The 21,102-nt window shown below is 41.5% G+C and overlaps 1 protein-coding gene across 1 annotated transcript; it reads right to left on the bottom strand.

Annotated features, from left to right (window-relative positions):
* Positions 1 to 341: 341 nt before the first annotated feature.
* On the bottom strand, positions 342 to 5,858 carry LOC117516604. The gene is made up of 2 exons (XM_034177460.1): positions 5,775 to 5,858; positions 342 to 1,275 (listed from the first exon to the last, which is right to left on the bottom strand). The coding sequence occupies exon 2, from the start codon at positions 1,265 to 1,267 to the stop codon at positions 461 to 463; it is 807 nt and encodes a 268-aa protein (XP_034033351.1). The 5' UTR covers positions 1,268 to 1,275; positions 5,775 to 5,858; the 3' UTR covers positions 342 to 460.
* Positions 5,859 to 21,102: the final 15,244 nt, after the last annotated feature.

Raw genomic sequence — 21,102 nt, forward strand, 5'->3', positions numbered from 1 at the left:
TAATATATATAACCCTTTTGCTGATTTTTTTAAAGTGTTACAAAAAGAGAACAGGTGAAATATTATACAAACAGTCAGAGAAACATAAAAAAAAGACCTATGTTTATGGTTTTTAATGAAAACTCTACTGTTAACACAATTATGTAGACGCAAAATGTAAAACCTTGTGTATCTTGGAAACAGAAGCCAATTAGCCATTGTTATTGTCATATTTTAATTCAACATGCCAAAATCCATAATAAATAGCACATTTTATTTCTGAAGCAGACAACTTCTAAATATTTCTATACTAGTGTAAGCACAAGCATGGCAAAATAGAAATGCTAACTTTTTTAAGACAAAGCCCTGTTAGATTTGACACCTGACAGCGTAGGTCGACTAAAAGCAAAAGCTGTCAACAAAAAGTATTTGAATGGGTTCTGAAGATATAACATAGCACTGCTGAAGAAACACTTTGGCTTCACTCCTTTGATTCCTTCAAGCCTTCGGTAGAAGGGGCTATGTTGGCGTTAGTGGCCGGGGAGTCAGTGGCACCCCCTAGTGGTGTTGGAGAGGCTGTACTCTCAGCAGCTGCTACAGGCATCTCCTGATTCCCACTAGCCAAAGCATCAGGACTGTGTGCAGTGTTACTGGCATGTGTCTCTCCTCCCTCTTGCCCCGTCTGTCCATCCTTGTGTTTGTCCTCATCATTGGGTGCACCGTCGCCCATCTGCGTTTGGCCAATGTCATTCATTAAAATGGTCGTGTCATTGGCCTCAGTCTCTGCTGTACTTTCGCCTGCATTGGTCCTGCATTCAGATTTTCTGATCAGGATGGCATCGCTGGTCTTGATGCGCCTGCTCATTTGGCAAACCTTCAACGCCAATATGACAGTAGAAACCAGCAGGATCACGCAGGCTATCATTAGCCCTCCAGCCACCATGAGCAGCGTGAGGTACTTGTCCTTTCTGAAGCCGCAGGGAGATGAGGCATCGGGTATAACAGCAGAGCTGCTAGTCACGGGGAAGGGTACGCCTGCTGTAGGTGACTCAGCAGATCTCAAGGTGGTAGCCTCAGATGGGCTACTGAAGTAATGGAGATTTTTTTCCACAGAAATATTTGTAACCAAATCATTTTGCTGAGCACCTGTGTCCATATTGACTCCCGAGTATGAGCCTTCTCCATCTTCATGGTCAACAGGTGCAGTGCTGACTTCCTGAGGTCCAAACAGTAACACATCCACAGCGTCTATGAAGAACAGCAGCAGGAGGATGTTTGGCACTTTCATCTTGATATCTGTACAAACATCAGCATCATAGTTTAGTTTGTTAGCCTGCTACGGAACCTCTCATATTAAACTCTGACACATCTCAACTCGAAGGTCAGCGTCTCAGTATGACTTTTTGTCTATGCTGAGCAAATCCTCAAAGGCTACAATAAAAAATACACCAATATTTTGGGTGTGGAACTAAATTTATGTATATTTCTGTCAAAGATTCTGGCACTAGGTGGCTGGACACAAATGCTGGACTCACAGACACAAGTGTAGGAATAAAAAAGACTTTATCCAAAGAATCACAGAGTAAGATACAGTACACAGCCAGGAAGTTGGCGAGGCAGAGGTACAGGTGATTGCCAGGCAGGGGCGAGGTCATACAACAAGCGTAGTACAAAAAACACTGCATAATGGAGTTCAGAGGCTGAAACAAAGGCATGGTCAGAAAACGAGACACGGACAAGCAATCAGGCATGGACAAAAACAGAGCCGGGACGAAGACAAGGAAGTGCAACAAACTGGCAGTGAAGGAGGCAAACACAAATGGCTTAAATAGAGTTGGTGGTGATTAGGAAACGAGACACACGTGTGGGAGAAGGTTCTGGAAGGGGCGTGGCAGAAAGATGAAGCTGAGGGAAGAGAAGGTGCAAGAGAATGAAGTAAGGAAAACACAAAGCAGACAGAACCAGAGTGAAGTGATGAAGGACACAAAGACACAAGAGCAGGTGCAAGAGAGTGAAGTGACGAAACAACCAAAATGGGACGAGGATGAACAAGAATGAAGATAAATCAAAAACCAAAAGCGGAATAAATTACTAACATGAAAAGAATTGCATTAAGAAACAAATAGAAGAACTAAAAAGGGAACTACCAGAAAATAAATGCTAAGCCCAAACAAGAATGGAACTCACAAGTGGCCAAAATAGAATAAACAGATAATTCAACATATGATAAACACAAAACAAACAGGTAATTCAACTAATGATTACACAATGGGAAAAAGAAAGGCTGGGCACAAACTGGAATGGAACTTGACTCATGAATAAAGTATGACAAACAGAAAATTAAACCAGTGACAAAAGTATTATACACAGAAAAGAAAAGATCAGAATTAAACTATGATAACACTTAGCAAATGACAAAAATAAAACAACTGCTAAACCAAGAACAGGGCAGACAGTGGATAAGGGAATGTTTGTGTAGCGATTCCTTCAATATGTATTGAACATTCTTAAGAGGTTTTCTTTATGCCAATAAAGTACTTTTTGTTGTTGGTGGAATTCCAAACCCTAATAAAATTCAACAATAAATAAAAAGGAATGTAAGATTTTTTTTCACAACTCTAAGCTGTGCTTGTCAAGAGAAATTGCTGTCCTTCCGTCCCTCCGTATGGCAAAAAATGTCCGCCTCCTGAAACTCAAGAACTGTAAAACTCTCAAAATCAATATTTTATACATTAATACTGATAGGTCAATGTTTTGTCTGCCAAAAAAATTGTTGTTTTTTTTTTTTTACAATAAATTTTATGGTTCAAGTAGGAAATATATCAGAAGCCCTGAAATTTTCACATCACCCATGGTGACAAAAGCTGCTCAAATGTGCGTTTAAAGTCTCGTTTATTCATTTGAGAAGTTAATTTTTGGTGAAAATAAGATGGGCTGACAGCCAAAAATCAACTTACAGTTGTGTGTCTAGCACTTAGGCCCCACTAAAAAAAAGAAAAAAAGAAAAAAGTTTATCATCCTCACCAGCATGCTGAAATCGGCCCGCATCATTTTTGTAAATATATATTTTATATTGGCGACAACCACAGTCAGTCGCTCCGCGTCACACTCGTATGCAGTACACTGACTGTACTCAACACGGAAACAAGATTTATTTTAAAAATATCTGATATTTTCAGTTCCTCACTTGGTATGCAGGTGCTGTAGGTGTCGTTTTTTTCAGGTTTGAAATGACGTTGTATGTACCTGTTTCTAATAAATAAATAAAAATCTGCCCTCCAGCATCACATTTTTCTGATGTCAAGGATGATAAAGTAATGGTTTTTTGTTTGTTTGTTTTTATGGGGCCTTATGGGCAACTACTTGTTTTTAAAGGACAATCTAAAATGAATAAAGCATCGCACTTAATCGTAATTACATTTGTTTTTAAAGTCAAAGATGCAGCAGAATCAGTCACAGGCAACTTTAGTGTGCCGTTTGATGGGGCTGCAACCCTCCCTCCTAGAATTCATGTGCTAAACCACAATCTTGCCAGAAAACTGATATTTGACCTTTAAAGCTTCAGTTTGTCACCACCACTTTTTTTCTTTTTTTTTTTTGACTGATCTGGTGCTACAGCACCCCCAGTTTTCACAGCTCTGGAGTTATTGCTTATGCATTGCACTGGGATCAACTGAGCAAATCTGCAAATATAGATAATGCAAGATCATTTCATTTTTTCCAATTACATTTGCATGCTTGCATGATTAAAAATAGATTATTTCCTTCTCAAACAATTTCATACAGGAACCAGAACCTGGTGGAATTGAGAACCAGCATTAGTCCAACATGGAAAAACACAAAATGGTAGCATCTAGGGGAGAGCAGCCTCTGTCCTCTATATGTGGATTTCTATTGTTCTATTGTTATTGTAAGTTTTCTCAAATCGGCATTTGTGTTCTGTCAGAATGGTAATTGTTATAATAGCTATTGTTCATTCTCTATATTTCCGCATTTACTACAAATTAGGTTGCCCACCACTAAACAATCATACCCCCACCAAGAATTTTTTTATTTTTTAATAAATACTGTTGCTGCCACTGAACGTCTTATTTACCACTCAGTAAAGTCACATTTGTAAGTGCACACCAGGTATTACAAAATTAACTAAGATTGCAAACCACCATTCAGAATAGCCACAAAACCTTGAAGTTGGCAAACACATACATGTAATGCAAAACTTGTGAATTGGTCCATTTACTTTGGTAAGGTAGAAGAAGAAGTAAATCCTATATAGGGCCTGAGGCCCATTGGTGCTGATCTCCAGATTCTGGAGATCAGAGTCTACGAGTCATCGAAGACGGGACGCCAGTCCAGCTCATGTTACTTCCCCAGTCAAGGCCAGTACCCATTTTATAGCTGGGTGGTCTGGGATGATGGTGATTATGTGTCTTGTCCAAGGACACAGACAGGTACCATGAGTGGGATTCAAACCCATGTCTACATGTCATCAGGCCAGTTCCTTTTCAACTCAGCTACCAACTCTTCTACTTGTGATGGTAGCATGACTAAAAATAGATTGTTTCTTCATCAAACAGTTTCATACAAGAACCAGAACCTGATAAAATTGAGAAAGGGGAAGACATTCATTCAACAGGCAGAAAGAGAGAAAAGTACCATCTCAGAGAGATCAGTCTCTATTCTGAATGTGTTGATTATTAGTTTTAATCCCATGCTGGCCGAAGGCCTGAAGGGGGATTATGTCGTGGTAATGTCTGTCTGTCCGTCCCATAAAGAGTATATGCATTCTGAAATCAACTCCTCTCACATTTTTAGGAGGAATTTTGTGAAACGTGGTGCAAGTCCTTGTTATAGGTTGGTAATATGCATATTAACATATCGTTGGAGTTTGGCTCATCTTACCAAAGTTATGGCTCTTGATTTACAAATCTAGAGTCTGTCGGTTTCATGAGTGGGTGCCTGCATTCTGAAATCAACATCTCTCACATTTTTAGAAGGACTTTCATGAAACTTGGTAAATGTTCTTGATATGTGTTGATTATAAACATATTATACTATCCTTTGATAGATTTACTAGCAAGAAATGTTTCTCTTGATTTATTAAAGAATTTTTTCCACTAAAATTAACTCATTTTATAGTTTTTGCTAGAAGTGCAAATAGCTGATGTGTGTTCATAAAAACAAATATCAGAATGTAGCAAACACTTCTACCAGTGTAGCATTTGCCAGCGGGGGATTCTGTGCTCAGAATGGTAATTATTATTTTTCAATTTTATTGTTAGTTCTATCAGTTTGTACTTTTAAGACAAATTATGTCACCCTCCACAAAATACCCCACAAAGAAAACATTAAAAAACATACCTCTGTTGCCACGGCTAAACTACTTATTCGCCGCATAGTGGGAGGAATGGAGAAGGTACGCAAGGTTTCACAATATTAGGATCACAAACCACTGTTCAAAATGGCTTATGTTACCAATAAAATCTTGACATCTACTCCCATATTTACAAGAATTCAATAAAGAGACACTAATACTGAAAGTGATGATCAAATTTACATGTTTTAGCAAATACTCTTGCACATTTTGAAGACAGTAACTCATTTCTGGAAAAATAAAAAAACATCAATGGTGACCTGAGGACAGTACAACATAAATAAATATAAATTTCTTAGCAAGTTGTTGCTCATTACACAACCACATTTTACTCACAGGAATACATACTACTCTTAATATTTCCACAGAACTGTTATGAGATTTCAAAAAGTCCACAGTTAAGATTCAAACTGTTACTTACTCTGTTGCTGAGCTTGATTTAGAGGTGATTAAGGTACAAAATATATTTATACCTTGCTGTGAGGTATGACAGAAGAAAACAGTGGAACTGAACTGAGTGCAGGAGTGACAGCCACACCGAAAATCACTGAGGCACTCATCCGGTTGACTTGTAACCACTTCTGTTTTTTAAAAACTATAATAAGAAAAGGAAGCAGGTTTTTTTTCTCTTCTGTTCAATACTGTATTTTATCATGCAAGAGTCTGTTGGGTGGCCATATAAAGCATGCAGAAAGACAATATTTGCTTCCTGAGTACTGCGTATCCAGAAAGTATTCACAGCGATGCAGGTTTTCAACTTGTTTTTTTTTATGTTACAGCCTTATTTCAAAATGGATGAAATTGATTTTTCCCTCAAAATCCTACACACAATACCCCAAATAATGACAGTGTGAAAACAGTTTAGACATTTTTGCAAATGTATAAAAAACAAAACAAAACAAAGAAATCACAAATATAAGTATTCACAGCCTTTGCCATGAAGCTCAAAATGGAGCTCAGGTGCATCCTGTTTCCACTGATCATCCTTGAGATGTTTCTACAGCTGAACTGGAGTCCACTTGAGGTAAATTTAGCTGACTGGACATGATTTGGAAAGGCATACTCCTGTCTACATATAAGGTTCCACAGTTGACGGTGCATGTCAGAACAGAAACCAAGCATGAAGACAAAGGAATCATCTGTAGACCTCTGAGATGGGATTGTCTTGAGGCACAAATCTTGGGAAGGTTACAGAAACATTTCTGCTGCTTTGAAGGTCCCAGTGAGCACAGTGACCATCATCCGTAAGTGGAATAAGTTCAGATCCACCAGGACTCTTTCTAGAACTGGCCGCCCATCTAAACTGAGAAATCGGGGGAGAAGGGCCTTACTCAGGGAGGTGACCAAGAACCTGATGGTCACTCTGCCAGAGCGCCAGCATAACTCTGTGTGGAGAGAGGAGAACCTTCCAGAATGACAATCATTGCTGCAGCAATCCACCAATCAGGCCATACCAATCAGTATGGTAGTGTGGCCAGACAGAAGCCACTCCTTAGTAAAAGGCACATGGCAGCCCAACTGGAGTTTGCCAAAAGGCACCTGAAGGACTCTCAGACAAGATTGAACATTTTCACATGAATGTCAGGCGTCAGGAGGAAACCAGGCATCATCCCTATAGTGAAGCATGGTGGTGGCAGGAACTGGGAGACTAGTCAGGATGCAGGAAAGATGAATGCAGCAATGTACAGAGACATCCTGGATGAAAACCTGCTCCAGAGCGCTCTGGACCTCAGACTGTGACGACGGTTCATCTTTCAGCAGGACAATGACCCTAAGCACACAGCCAAGATATCAAAGGAGTGACTTCAGGACAACTCTCTGAATGTCCTTGAGTGGCCCAGTCAGAGCCCAGACCTGAATCTGATTGAACATCTCTGGAGAGATCTGAAAATGTCTCTGCACCGATGCTCCTCATCCAATTTGATGGAGCTTGAGAGGTGCTGCAAAGAGGAATGGGCAAATTTCCACAAAGACAGGTGCACCAAGCTTGTGGCATCATCTCTGTGCTTGTTCTGTTAGACCTCAGTGCTGCTTTTGATACAGTTGACCATAAAATTTTATTACAGAGATTAGAGCATGCCATAGGTATTAAAGGCACTGCGCTGCGGTGGTTTGAATCATATTTGTCTAATAGATTACAATTTGTTCATGTAAATGGGGAATCTTCTTCACAGACTAAAGTTAATTATGGAGTTCCACAAGGTTCTGTGCTAGGACCAATTTTATTCACTTTATACATGCTTCCCTTAGGCAGTATTATTAGACGGTATTGCTTAAATTTTCATTGTTACGCAGATGATACCCAGCTTTATCTATCCATGAAGCCAGAGGACACACACCAATTAGCTAAACTGCAGGATTGTCTTACAGACATGACTTGCTCTTGCTTGCCTCTACTGGTGGTTGGCTCTCACTGCGGTATTGTATCACTTCCTGTTCCGGAGCACAGCGGTGTTTTTCTGTATCTGTTAGCTGTTTAATCTGCGCAGTTAGATTGATCTAGTTATCTAGATTACGATTTGTTTCCCAGTGTAATCTTTACGTGCCTTAACTAAAGCACTCCTTCTGCTGAATCACCTCTAAATTATTTACACATTATTCACTTTGCGTGTTTTTAGGAATCCGCTAGCTTAGCGTAGCTACTAGCTCTTAGCCGATTTAGCATGGCGGCTTCTCCTGTCTCTCCTGCACTTTTCTGCTCTGGGTGTGAAATGTTTAGTTATTCCTCGGCCTCCTTTAGCAGTAATGGTACTTGTAATAAGTGTAGCTTATTCGTAGCTTTGGAGGCCAGGCTGGGCGAATTGGAGACTCGGCTCCGCACCGTGGAAAATTCTACAGCTAGCCAGGCCCCTGTAGTCGGTGCGGACCAAGGTAGCTTAGCCGCCGTTAGTTCCCCCCTGGCAGATCCTGAGCAGCCGGGAAAGCAGGCTGACTGGGTGACTGTGAGGAGGAAGCGTAGCCCTAAACAGAAGCCCCGTGTACACCGCCAACCCGTTCACATTTCTAACCGTTTTTCCCCACTCGACGACACACCCGCCGAGGATCAAACTCTGGTTATTGGCGACTCTGTTTTGAGAAATGTGAAGTTAGCGACACCAGCAACCATAGTCAATTGTCTTCCGGGGGCCAGAGCAGGCGACATTGAAGGAAATTTGAAACTGCTGGTTAAGGCTAAGCGTAAATTTGGTAAGATTGTAATTCACGTCGGCAGTAATGACACCCGGTTACGCCAATCGGAGGTCACTAAAATTAACATTAAATCGGTGTGTAACTTTGCAAAAACAATGTCGGACTCTGTAGTTTTCTCTGGGCCCCTCCCCAATCAGACCGGGAGTGACATGTTTAGCCGCATGTTCTCCTTGAATTGCTGGCTGTCTGAGTGGTGTCCAAAAAATGAGGTGGGCTTCATAGATAATTGGCAAAGCTTCTGGGGAAAACCTGGTCTTGTTAGGAGAGACGGCATCCATCCCACTTTGGATGGAGCAGCTCTCATTTCTAGAAATCTGGCTAATTTTCTTAAATCCTCCAAACCGTGACTATCCAGGGTTGGGACCAGGAAGCAGAGTTGTAGTCTTACACACCTCTCTGCAGCTTCTCTCCCCCTGCCATCCCCTCATTACCCCATCCCCGTAGAGACGGTGCCTGCTCCCAGACCACCAATAACCAGCAAAAATCTATTTAAGCATAAAAATTCAAAAAGAAAAAATAATATAGCACCTTCAACTGCACCACAGACTAAAACAGTTAAATGTGGTCTATTAAACATTAGGTCTCTCTCTTCTAAGTCCCTGTTGGTAAATGATCTAATAATTGATCAATATATTGATTTATTCTGCCTAACAGAAACCTGGTTACAGCAGGATGAATATGTTAGTTTAAATGAGTCAACACCCCCGAGTCACACTAACTGTCAGAATGCTCGTAGCACGGGCCGGGGCGGTGGATTAGCAGCAATCTTCCATTCCAGCTTATTAATTAATCAAAAACCCAGACAGAGCTTTAATTCATTTGAAAGCTTGTCTCTTAGTCTTGTCCATCCAAATTGGAAGTCCCAAAAACCAGTTTATTTGTTATTATCTATCGTCCACCTGGTCGTTACTGTGAGTTTCTCTGTGAATTTTCAGACCTTTTGTCTGACTTAGTGCTTAGCTCAGATAAGATAATTATAGTGGGCGATTTTAACATCCACACAGATGCTGAGAATGACAGCCTCAACACTGCATTTAATCTATTATTAGACTCTATTGGCTTTGCTCAAAAAGTAAATGAGTCCACCCACCACTTTAATCATATCTTAGATCTTGTTCTGACTTATGGTATGGAAATAGAAGACTTAACAGTATTCCCTGAAAACTCCCTTCTGTCTGATCATTTTTTAATAACATTTACATTTACTCTGATGGACTACCCAGCAGTAGGGAATAAGTTTCATTACACTAGAAGTCTTTCAGAAAGCGCTGTAACTAGGTTTAAGGATATGATTCCTTCTTTATGTTCTCTAATGCCATATAACAACACAGTGCAGAGTAGCTACCTAAACTCTGTAAGGGAGATAGAGTATCTCGTCAATAGTTTTACATCCTCATTGAAGACAGCTTTGGATGCTGTAGCTCCTCTGAAAAAGAGAGCTTTAAATCAGAAGTGTCTGACTCCATGGTATAACTCTCAAACTCGTAGCTTAAAGCAGATAACCCGTAAGTTGGAGAGGAAATGGCGTCTCACTAATTTAGAAGATCTTCACTTAGCCTGGAAAAAGAGTCTGTTGCTCTATAAAAAAGCCCTCCGTGAAGCTAGGACATCTTTCTACTCATCACTAATTGAAGAAAATAAGAACAACCCCAGGTTTCTTTTCAGCACTGTAGCCAGGCTGACAAAGAGTCAGAGCTCTATTGAGCTGAGTATTCCATTAACTTTAACTAGTAATGAGTTCATGACTTTCTTTGCTAACAAAATTTTAACTATTAGAGAAAAAATTACTCATAACCATCCCAAAGACGTATCGTTATCTTTGGCTGCTTTCAGTGATGCCGGTATTTGGTTAGACTCTTTCTCTCCGATTGTTCTGTCTGAGTTATTTTCATTAGTTACTTCATCCAAACCATCAACATGTTTATTAGACCCCATTCCTACCAGGCTGCTCAAGGAAGCCCTACCATTATTTAATGCTTCGATCTTAAATATGATCAATCTATCTTTGTTAGTTGGCTATGTACCACAGGCTTTTAAGGTGGCAGTAATTAAACCATTACTTAAAAAGCCATCACTTGACCCAGCTATCTTAGCTAATTATAGGCCAATCTCCAACCTTCCTTTTCTCTCAAAAATTCTTGAAAGGGTAGTTGTAAAACAGCTAACTGATCATCTGCAGAGGAATGGTCTATTTGAAGAGTTTCAGTCAGGTTTTAGAATTCATCATAGTACAGAAACAGCATTAGTGAAGGTTACAAATGATCTTCTTATGGCCTCGGACAGTGGACTCATCTCTGTGCTTGTTCTGTTAGACCTCAGTGCTGCTTTTGATACTGTTGACCATAAAATTTTATTACAGAGATTAGAGCATGCCATAGGTATTAAAGGCACTGCGCTGCGGTGGTTTGAATCATATTTGTCTAATAGATTACAATTTGTTCATGTAAATGGGGAATCTTCTTCACAGACTAAAGTTAATTATGGAGTTCCACAAGGTTCTGTGCTAGGACCAATTTTATTCACTTTATATATGCTTCCCTTAGGCAGTATTATTAGACGGTATTGCTTAAATTTTCATTGTTACGCAGATGATACCCAGCTTTATCTATCCATGAAGCCAGACGACACACACCAATTTGCTAAACTGCAGGATTGTCTTACAGACATAAAGACATGGATGACCTCTAATTTCCTGCTTTTAAACTCAGATAAAACTGAAGTTATTGTACTTGGCCCCACAAATCTTAGAAACATGGTGTCTAACCAGATCCTTACTGTGGATGGCATTACCCTGACCTCTAGTAATACTGTGAGAAATCTTGGAGTCATTTTTGATCAGGATATGTCATTCAAAGCGCATATTAAACAAATATGTAGGACTGCTTTTTTGCATTTACGCAATATCTCTAAAATCAGAAAGGTCTTGTCTCAGAGTGATGCTGAAAAACTAATTCATGCATTTATTTCCTCTAGGCTGGACTATTGTAATTCATTATTATCAGGTTGTCCTAAAAGTTCCCTAAAAAGCCTTCAGTTAATTCAAAATGCTGCAGCTAGAGTGCTGACGGGGACTAGAAGGAGAGAGCATATCTCACCCATATTGGCCTCTCTTCATTGGCTTCCTGTTAATTCTAGAATAGAATTTAAAATTCTTCTTCTTACTTATAAGGTTTTGAATAATCAGGTCCCATCTTATCTTAGGGACCTCGTAGTACCATATCACCCCAATAGAGCGCTTCGCTCTCAGACTGCAGGCTTACTTGTAGTTCCTAGGGTTTGTAAGAGTAGAATGGGAGGCAGAGCCTTCAGCTTTCAGGCTCCTCTCCTGTGGAACCAGCTCCCAATTCAGATCAGGGAGACAGACACCCTCTCTACTTTTAAGATTAGGCTTAAAACTTTCCTTTTTGCTAAAGCTTATAGTTAGGGCTGGATCAGGTGACCCTGAACCATCCCTTAGTTATGCTGCTATAGACGTAGACTGCTGGGGGGTTCCCATGATGCACTGTTTCTTTCTCTTTTTGCTCTGTATGCACCACTCTGCATTTAATCATTAGTGATCGATCTCTGCTCCCCTCCACAGCATGTCTTTTTCCTGGTTCTCTCCCTCAGCCCCAACCAGTCCCAGCAGAAGACTGCCCCTCCCTGAGCCTGGTTCTGCTGGAGGTTTCTTCCTGTTAAAAGGGAGTTTTTCCTTCCCACTGTAGCCAAGTGCTTGCTCACAGGGGGTCGTTTTGACCGTTGGGGTTTTACATCATTATTGTATGGCCTTGCCTTACAATATAAAGCGCCTTGGGGCAACTGTTTGTTGTGATTTGGCGCTATATAAAAAAAAAAATTGATTGATTGATTGATTGAAAGACATGGATGACCTCTAATTTCCTGCTTTTAAACTCAGATAAAACTGAAGTTATTGTACTTGGCCCCACAAATCTTAGAAACATGGTGTCTAACCAGATCCTTACTCTGGATGGCATTACCCTGACCTCTAGTAATACTGTGAGAAATCTTGGAGTCATTTTTGATCAGGATATGTCATTCAAAGCGCATATTAAACAAATATGTAGGACTGCTTTTTTGCATTTACGCAATATCTCTAAAATCAGAAAGGTCTTGTCTCAGAGTGATGCTGAAAAACTAATTCATGCATTTATTTCCTCTAGGCTGGACTATTGTAATTCATTATTATCAGGTTGTCCTAAAAGTTCCCTAAAAAGCCTTCAGTTAATTCAAAATGCTGCAGCTAGAGTACTGACGGGGACTAGAAGGAGAGAGCATATCTCACCCATATTGGCCTCTCTTCATTGGCTTCCTGTTAATTCTAGAATAGAATTTAAAATTCTTCTTCTTACTTATAAGGTTTTGAATAATCAGGTCCCATCTTATCTTAGGGACCTCATAGTACCATATCACCCCAATAGAGCGCTTCGCTCTCAGACTGCAGGCTTACTTGTAGTTCCTAGGGTTTGTAAGAGTAGAATGGGAGGCAGAGCCTTCAGCTTTCAGGCTCCTCTCCTGTGGAACCAGCTCCCAATTCAGATCAGGGAGACAGACACCCTCTCTACTTTTAAGATTAGGCTTAAAACTTTCCTTTTTGCTAAAGCTTATAGTTAGGGCTGGATCAGGTGATCCTGAACCATCCCTTAGTTATGCTGCTATAGACGTAGACTGCTGGGGGGTTCCCATGATGCATTGTTTCTTTCTCTTTTTGCTCTGTATGCACCACTCTGCATTTAATCATTAGTGATCGATCTCTGCTCCCCTCCACAGCATGTCTTTTTCCTGGTTCTCTCCCTCAGCCCCAACCAGTCCCAGCAGAAGACTGCCCCTCCCTGAGCCTGGTTCTGCTGGAGGTTTCTTCCTGTTAAAAGGGAGTTTTTCCTTCCCACTGTAGCCAAGTGCTTGCTCACAGGGGGTCGTTTTGACCGTTGGGGTTTTACATAATTATTGTATGGCCTTGCCTTACAATATAAAGCGCCTTGGGGCAACTGTTTGTTGTGATTTGGCGCTATATAAAAAAATTGATTGATTGATATTTAAGAAGACTTGAGGCTGACATTGCTGCCAAAGGTGCATCAACAAAGTACTGAGCAAAGGGTGTGAATACTTATGTATGTGATTTCTTCGTTTTTTAAATTTTTTTATTTTTATAAATTTGCTAAAAATTTCTAACCCCCCCGCGCGCGCACACACACACACACACACACACACACACACACACACACACACACACACACACACACACACACACACACACACACACACACTTTTTATGTTGTCATTATGGGGTGTTGTGGAAAAACAGGGAAAAATGTATTTACTTCATTTTGGAATAACGCTGTAACATAACAAAATGTGGAAAAAGTGAATCACTGAATACTTTCTGGATGCACTGTATTTACAGTAACACCACAACAAAATTTAAAATGAAATGAATTCATCTTTGTGTCTAAACTCTTTCATACTAATTCATCCAATGAGCATAAACATTAGATGAGATCCACATGTGAAAGCCTCCTTTGGGTTTGGGTTTAAATCAAGGGACATTGTTCGCCAAATCTGACTAAATTAGTCCAACTATGTTTCTGACCTGATGAACTGAAGAATGAATGCAAGGACTGAAAAAAAAGAACCAAAAGAAAATAATGTGGTTCTTACTGTGGTGAAATATTGGCGATGATAATGTGAGCAAGCAGTGCACCATGAACTGGACTATGTCAGTGTAACAAAGTTCAGCCATTTTGTGAGTAAAACCTCACTCCCCGACACAAAAAGGACTTTATAGCTCCAGAAGTGTCGGCTTTTAACCTCCTTGTTATAGAGCATCCTATGGACCAATCACCCATGTTTGTTCAGTGACACTGAACATCTTTTTAAACAATTTGAACAATAGAAATGTTTCATTCATGACCAAATGCTTTTCAAAAATATGATTTTTTTTTCTTTTTCTTTTTTTTTTTTTTTTTACACCAAATGCAGTTGTTAAACCCACGCATGGCTTGATGATGCTTGACTGTATTTTGCAATGGAAATAAAAAACACCACCCCACCCATGTAAATATATCTAAGAGGAAGTGAGAAGTGTCTAAAAAGACAGAGCGCAGATGACTTCATCTCAAAAGCCTTGACAACTCCCTGTGAGTGATCGAAAGACCCATTTGTCTGAAATAACAACCTCAGTAGAGGTAGCTCCTTGCTGCCTCTGTGTGTGTGTGTGCGCGCGCCCATTTGGTACCTATGTGTAACTGCCTTGCTGGATGTGATGGTTGACAGCTTCATTAAGGTCGGCCCCAAGGTTCAATTAATGGCTGACAGTTGTAGCAGTGGGTTCAGGAAATGTCAAAATGGCCTCCAGAAAATTCCGTCTGTCTCTGTCTCTGACTGAGTGCTCACAACAAAATGGAAGTGATGTGTAGCGATATTGTTTCTGCAAATATTTTCTGCAAATATGAACATCCACTTTCACATACACTTGCCTTTCTGGGGTTTTATTTCTTTAAAGATGCTACAAATGAATTTTCTGTCACTAAATGTCTTACTTATAAGAATCAGAATCAAATTTATTGCCAAGTAATTTCTCACATGCAAGGAATTTGATCTGGCATCATTGGAGCATAAGCAACAATAAAGAGAAAAGGAAAAAAAATACTTATGTAAGAAGTCATTGGTGTATAAACAACAATAAAAATAAAAAGCAAAAATTGCTTCTGACAGAAGTGAAGGAGTCAAACAGACAAATGGGCAGTATTATATATCTGTGTTAATGGCATCTGTTGGAACTCATTATATGTATAAAAGACACCTATCCACAGCCTAAAACAGTCAGACTCCAAACTCAACCATGGCCAAAACCAAAGAGCTGTCGAAGGACACCAGGTAGAAAATTGTAGATGTGCACAAGGGTGGGAAGAGTGACTCTACAATAGTCAGGCAGGTTGGTGTGAATAAATCAACTGTGGGAACAATTGTAAGAAAATGGAAGACATACAAGACCATTGATAATCTCCTTCGATCTGGGGCTCCACGCAAGATGTCATCCCGTGGGGTCAAAATGATCATGAGAACGGTGAACAAAAATCCCAGAACTACATGTAGGGACCTGATGAATGACCTGCAGAGAGGTGGGACCAAAGTAACAAAGGCTACACACTACACAGAGAGGGACTCAAATCCTGCAGTGCCAGGCATGTCCCCCTGCTTAAGCCAGTACATGTCCAGGCCCGTATGAAGTTTGCCAGAGAGCATATGGATGATCCAGAAGAGGATTGGGAGAATATCATGTGGTCAGATTAAACCAAAATAGAACATTTTGGTTAAAAACTCAAGTCATCGTGTTTGGAGGAAGAAGAACGCTGAGTTGCATCCCAAGAACACCATACATACTGTGAAGCATGGGGGTGAAAACATCATGCTTTGGGGCTGTTTTTCTGCAAAGGGGACAGGACGACTGATCTGTATTAAGGGAAGAATGAACGTGGCCATGTATCATAAGATTTTAAGCCAAAACCTCCTTCCATCAGTGAGAGCATTGAAGATGCAATGTGGCTGGGTCTTCCAGCATGACAATGATCCAAAACACACTGCTCAGCCAACGAAGGAGTGGCTCCGTAAAGCTGGTTTCCAGACCTCAACCCCATGGAAAATTTGTTGAGGGAGTTGAAAGTCCGTGTTGCCCAGCGACAGCCCCAAAACATCACTGCTCCAGAGGAGATCTGCATGGAGGAATTGGCCAAAATACTAGCTACAGTGTGTGCAAACTTGGTGAAGACTTAAAGGAAATGTTTGACCTCTGTCATTGCCAACAAAGATTATGTAACAAAGTATTGAGTTGAACTTTTGTTATTGACTAAATACTTACACTCAACAAAAATATAAACACAACACTTTTGGTTTTGCTCCCATTTTGTATGAGATGAACTCAACGATTTAAAACTTTTTCCACATACACAATATCACCATTTCCCTCAAATATTGTTCACAAACCAGTCTAAATCTGTGATAGTGAGCACTTATTTGCTGAGATAATTCATCCCACCTCACAGGTGTGCCATATCAAGAGAGTATGCTGAATGCTCAAAGGAAAAACTGGCTGAAGTTAAAGTTACAGATGTTTACACAGTGGACTTGGAAACACATGAAATTGTTCTTATGGCCCACTTACATGGCACTTAACGAAGGGCAATGAAGCCCAAAGAAGACAAGAAATCTGGACTTTTGTTGGCATCATTTAACCTTCGCCCAGCTTCGTCCCTGCAGCTGGCGCTTCATCAGGATTTTTAAACTGTTGAAAAATTTGAATGAATTCCACCGAAACCTCAATTCATCCGTATTTCATTTTGCTGTTGTTCTTGATGGTTGTTTTTTCATCATTTGTATAGTTTTTGTAACGTTAGTGTTTAGTTTGACTTCGGTCGACCAGCTGAATGTTTTCACACAGTGCAGAAGCCATTTCTGAGTGCTGCTGCTGCCGCTGCATTCACAAATGTTATAAATCAATATATATGGCTTAGTAACATAATACAGTGATAGAGCAGTCACCACGGCACACCAGCATTTTTTTTTTAATTGGCGCAAGATGTAGGGCCCGGCATGTTGCCAGACAGTGAGGGTTCTGATGATGGAGATGATCCCTCTTTTGTTCTGGACGAGGAACCAGAGCAGGTGGATCTACCGACGTGCGCACAGATCTCCACAGCTTCTGTTTGCAGCTTCTCCAGGACTCAGGCGCTATGAGTTGCGTCCCAGCGCTGAGTCCTGAAACTCAGAGATGCAGACACACACTGCTCCAGCTGTGGCTCCAGGCGCGTTTTGTTTGAAGTGTCAAGATCATCCTTAGCTTTGATTTCATTTAGTTCCTCTTTCGTCCATTTTATGCTTTTGGTTCGCAGGCTGTTCAGTGATAAAGCTTGTTCGTCCACCTTTTCTCAACAAATTGTGACTTTTTTACTTTTTTCCTTCGTTGAGGAATCGTCGTGTGCCGTGCGACCGGGCTATTAGTCTTACTTCCTAGATTTCTCTACTTGATGATATATGACTTATTTTCACTGTATTAACAATCTATGTATTGTATTAATTAAAATGGTTTTAAGTGCATTTCATTTCATATGCAAAGCAAAATTTATACAGGTTTGTATTTCCAAGCCTGTAAAACAGCTATGTGCGTGTCACATATGTAGCTTGATTTGGGATTTTGACTGCTCTTTGACTGCACTAAATTGGTAAATTGTTTGAGTTTTGTTCTATATGTTTTAATTTTTGTTTTCTCTTGACTTGTTTTGTAAATGAGAGATTTTGTCTGTGCATACGTGCTGAATAAAATTCATTCATTCATTCAATTCAAATGGTACGAATAATCCATGTCATGTGACATACAAAGTACCAAACAAATGACAAGGATCAGCCGTTATATAATAAATAATAATATGTATATGACAAGCGAAGCTCTTCAGCATCTCACCATGTCATCTGCGGTTTGCGGCTTTGTCTACCATCAGTTTGTGGCTTTTTACGACAGTGTTGTCCGGTTTGTGGCTTTTTCCCCACTTGGCAGATTTTTTGCGCCATTTCCAGTTTGTGCCTTTGTCTACCATAGAGTGAACTTTGCACTGCTGCATTGCGCTTTTCTCGTATTAGGTCGAACAGCTCTCCATCGTCAGCTCCAAATATGAGTTTTAGAAGTATTTCTGCAAAGTTTTCCACCCATCATCTTGAAAAAACAAAACAAAACAAAACAAATCAAAACCCTAAACACCAATGCAGTGATGTGCATGTGCTGAATTGGGCAGCCATTGTTCCTTTTCAGTTGGGTCTGTCTGCTCTGCCGTTGGTGGGTTGGGGTCCGGTACCTGGGCGGGGGGTGGTGCCTCTCCCCGGGGCTGTGGCGTATGTGGCCCCCCGTGCCCCGGCCTCTCCCTCTGTGTTTGTGGGGCCCGCCTGCCTCCCTTTGGCTCCTTGGCTGCCCCTGCCGCTCCAGGGTCCCATCTGGCACCTTCCCTGGTTCGGGGACCTCCGGGCGGGGCGGCCTGTCCATCTACGGCTCCCTGGCCCCCTGTCCTCCCTGTTGGTTTGTTCCTCCCTGGGCCTCCGGTGCTCCTCCAGGGCTGCCCACCTCCCCCCATCTCGTGGTTTCGCTGGCGCCTCCGCCGGATCTGGGGTTGGGCTGGGGGCTCGGTGGGGCCAGTGTATGTGGCCCGCTCCCTGCGCTGCACCTCTCCTTCCGCCTGCTGCTTGGGGTTGAGTCTCACATGTCACACCCTTTTAATGCACTTCACCAGGGTAGTACCATCATATTGGGTTGTAAGTAGCACATTATAGGGTTCATAGAGTTTTGCAGTCGGGTGTTGGGGATGGGTTTGCAGAGCAGTCTGTGGTGCAGCTGTGTGCTGCTGCCTTCCACTGCAATCTCCAGCCGTCACTCCTGCCCTGAAATTTTAATGCACACACTTTCTTTCTACACCTTCACTAATTTAGAGTCGGGGTCACCAGACAGTGGTGGGTTTTCAGGGCTGGTTGTGGTGCAGTGGGGGGGTGGGTGATGATGGGGCGCAGGGGATGCGCTGGGGGGGGCGATGGCTGCTGGGGGATTGGGGGCTGTAGTCTCCGTAGGATTGTGCCCCGCTCTCGCTTGTGCATTCTCCTGGTCTTGGGCTTTAGTGTTTGTGGTGGGGCCCGGGGTGGGTTGGAGCTGGGGGGGAGTTTGGAGGGGTCCTGCTGGCTGCGCTGAGGGGGCTTGGGTGTTATGGGGGCCTCATGCTTCCTGCTCCGGGGGTTGGGCCCTGCCTCTTGTCTGGGGGCCGGGCCCTGCCCTCGTATGGCTCTGTGCTCCTTGCCCATGTTTTGGATTCGGTTGCGGTGGCTCCTCGGTAGCCTGCCTGTGTGGTTGAGATCCAGGACCAAAAGTGGTGCCCTGTAGTGGGGTGGATGGATGGGGCAATGCAAAGCACCAGCACTCCCAGATCTGACCAACATGGAACCTGGCTAAGAAGAATAAAGGTGATGAAGTATTCACCACATTCTCATTTTGCCACTTTTATAACAGATGGCTGTGGATGTTAACCTTCTCTGTGTGTCATTGAACAGAGTCTTAGTGGGATTTTTGCCTTCTGTGAACAGTCAATAAACATAATTTCAGGGCCACAAACATTTTTTCTTTGTACTTTTATGAACCTTCATAGACAATGTAAGAAATGGCATCTTTGGTGCCTACCAGATAAAGAAAAAGACAAACAAGCTCATTTCAAGCTACAACTTCAAAACCAATCATATACTGTGATTCCAGAAAGTATTCACAGCACTTCACATTTTCCACATTTTGTTACATTAGTCTTATTCCAAAATGGATGAAATTCATTTTTTCTCAAAATTCTACAACAATACCCCATAATGACAATGTGATTTTTTTTTTAGATTTTTGCAAATTTATACATTTGCCATGAAGCTCAAAATTGAGCTCAGGTGCATCCTGTTTCCAGTGATCATCCTTGAGATCCACCTGGGCTAAATTCAGTTGATTGGACATGATTTGGAAAGGCACACACCTGTCTACATATAAGGTCCCACAGTTACATTAGATACATTGAGGATTTATTTCATTCATTTAAAAGAAAAACAGGAAAGCAAAATTAACAAAACATTACAAACCATTGAACGAAAAGGAGCAGTTTGGAAGAACAAGTCTTATATATTCTGCCCCTTTTTTACAATACAATCTTGCAAAGCATCATCAATCGACATCATTGCATCTCTATGACTTTGTCACATGCCACCGACTTCTTTCCTAATTTTAACCATTATTTAAAAGACTACATCCCTAATAGATTACATTTTAAACTTCAAACATTCTAAACATTATTAACAGATTACATTTTTGGCTTTGTCACAGCCCACTGACGTATTTCATAGTTTCATACTTACGAAATACATCAAGTTTAATATGTTTTTTAAATAATTTAAGCGACCTTGATTCTTTGATTTCTTTGTTGAGGTTGTTCCATAATTTTACACCATTCACTGCAATACTCCGTTCCTTTATCTTGGTTCTGAATCTTGTTTTTTTTTAAAGACTTCTTGTTGTGTGGGCCACTGAAGAGGAGGTACTGCTGGCCCACCACCACCAGATGGCGCCCTGCTTGGAGTGCGGGCTTCAAGCACAAGAGGGCGCCAGAGCCACTGGGAGTGACAGCTGTCACTCATCCTCAACACCAGCTGTCACTCATTCATCTCATCACCATCACCATAAAGGCCGGACGGCAACTCCACCTCCTCGCCGAGAAATCTTCTACGACTAGAGGTAACCTTCTCTGCTGTGATTACTGTTAATCTAATATTGTTCTGTGTGCAGTCGCATGCCCGTGAAGACCCAGGAGAGGGACAAACGGGAGCTGCACGAGTAAAGACGTTCCTGGAGGTGGAGGTTATCCCTCCCGGAGGAATTACTTATAAAGGTTGCTGGGTGTGAGGACTCACACTCACCACCTTCTGTTTCTGTCTGCCAGCAGTACCAGGGCCGACAACGGAGGACAGAGACCACCTGGGGACTCAGGGCTTGGCGGCGTCGGTGTTCT

This window comes from Thalassophryne amazonica, chromosome 9, assembly GCF_902500255.1.
Source record: "Thalassophryne amazonica chromosome 9, fThaAma1.1, whole genome shotgun sequence".
In the NCBI taxonomy this organism is placed as follows: domain Eukaryota; kingdom Metazoa; phylum Chordata; class Actinopteri; order Batrachoidiformes; family Batrachoididae; genus Thalassophryne; species Thalassophryne amazonica.

What these genes read in the sequence shown, in the direction of transcription:
- LOC117516604 (XM_034177460.1), bottom strand. Translation starts at nt 1,267, where the DNA reads ATGAAAGTGCCAAACATCCTCCTGCTGCTGTTCTTCATAGACGCTGTG.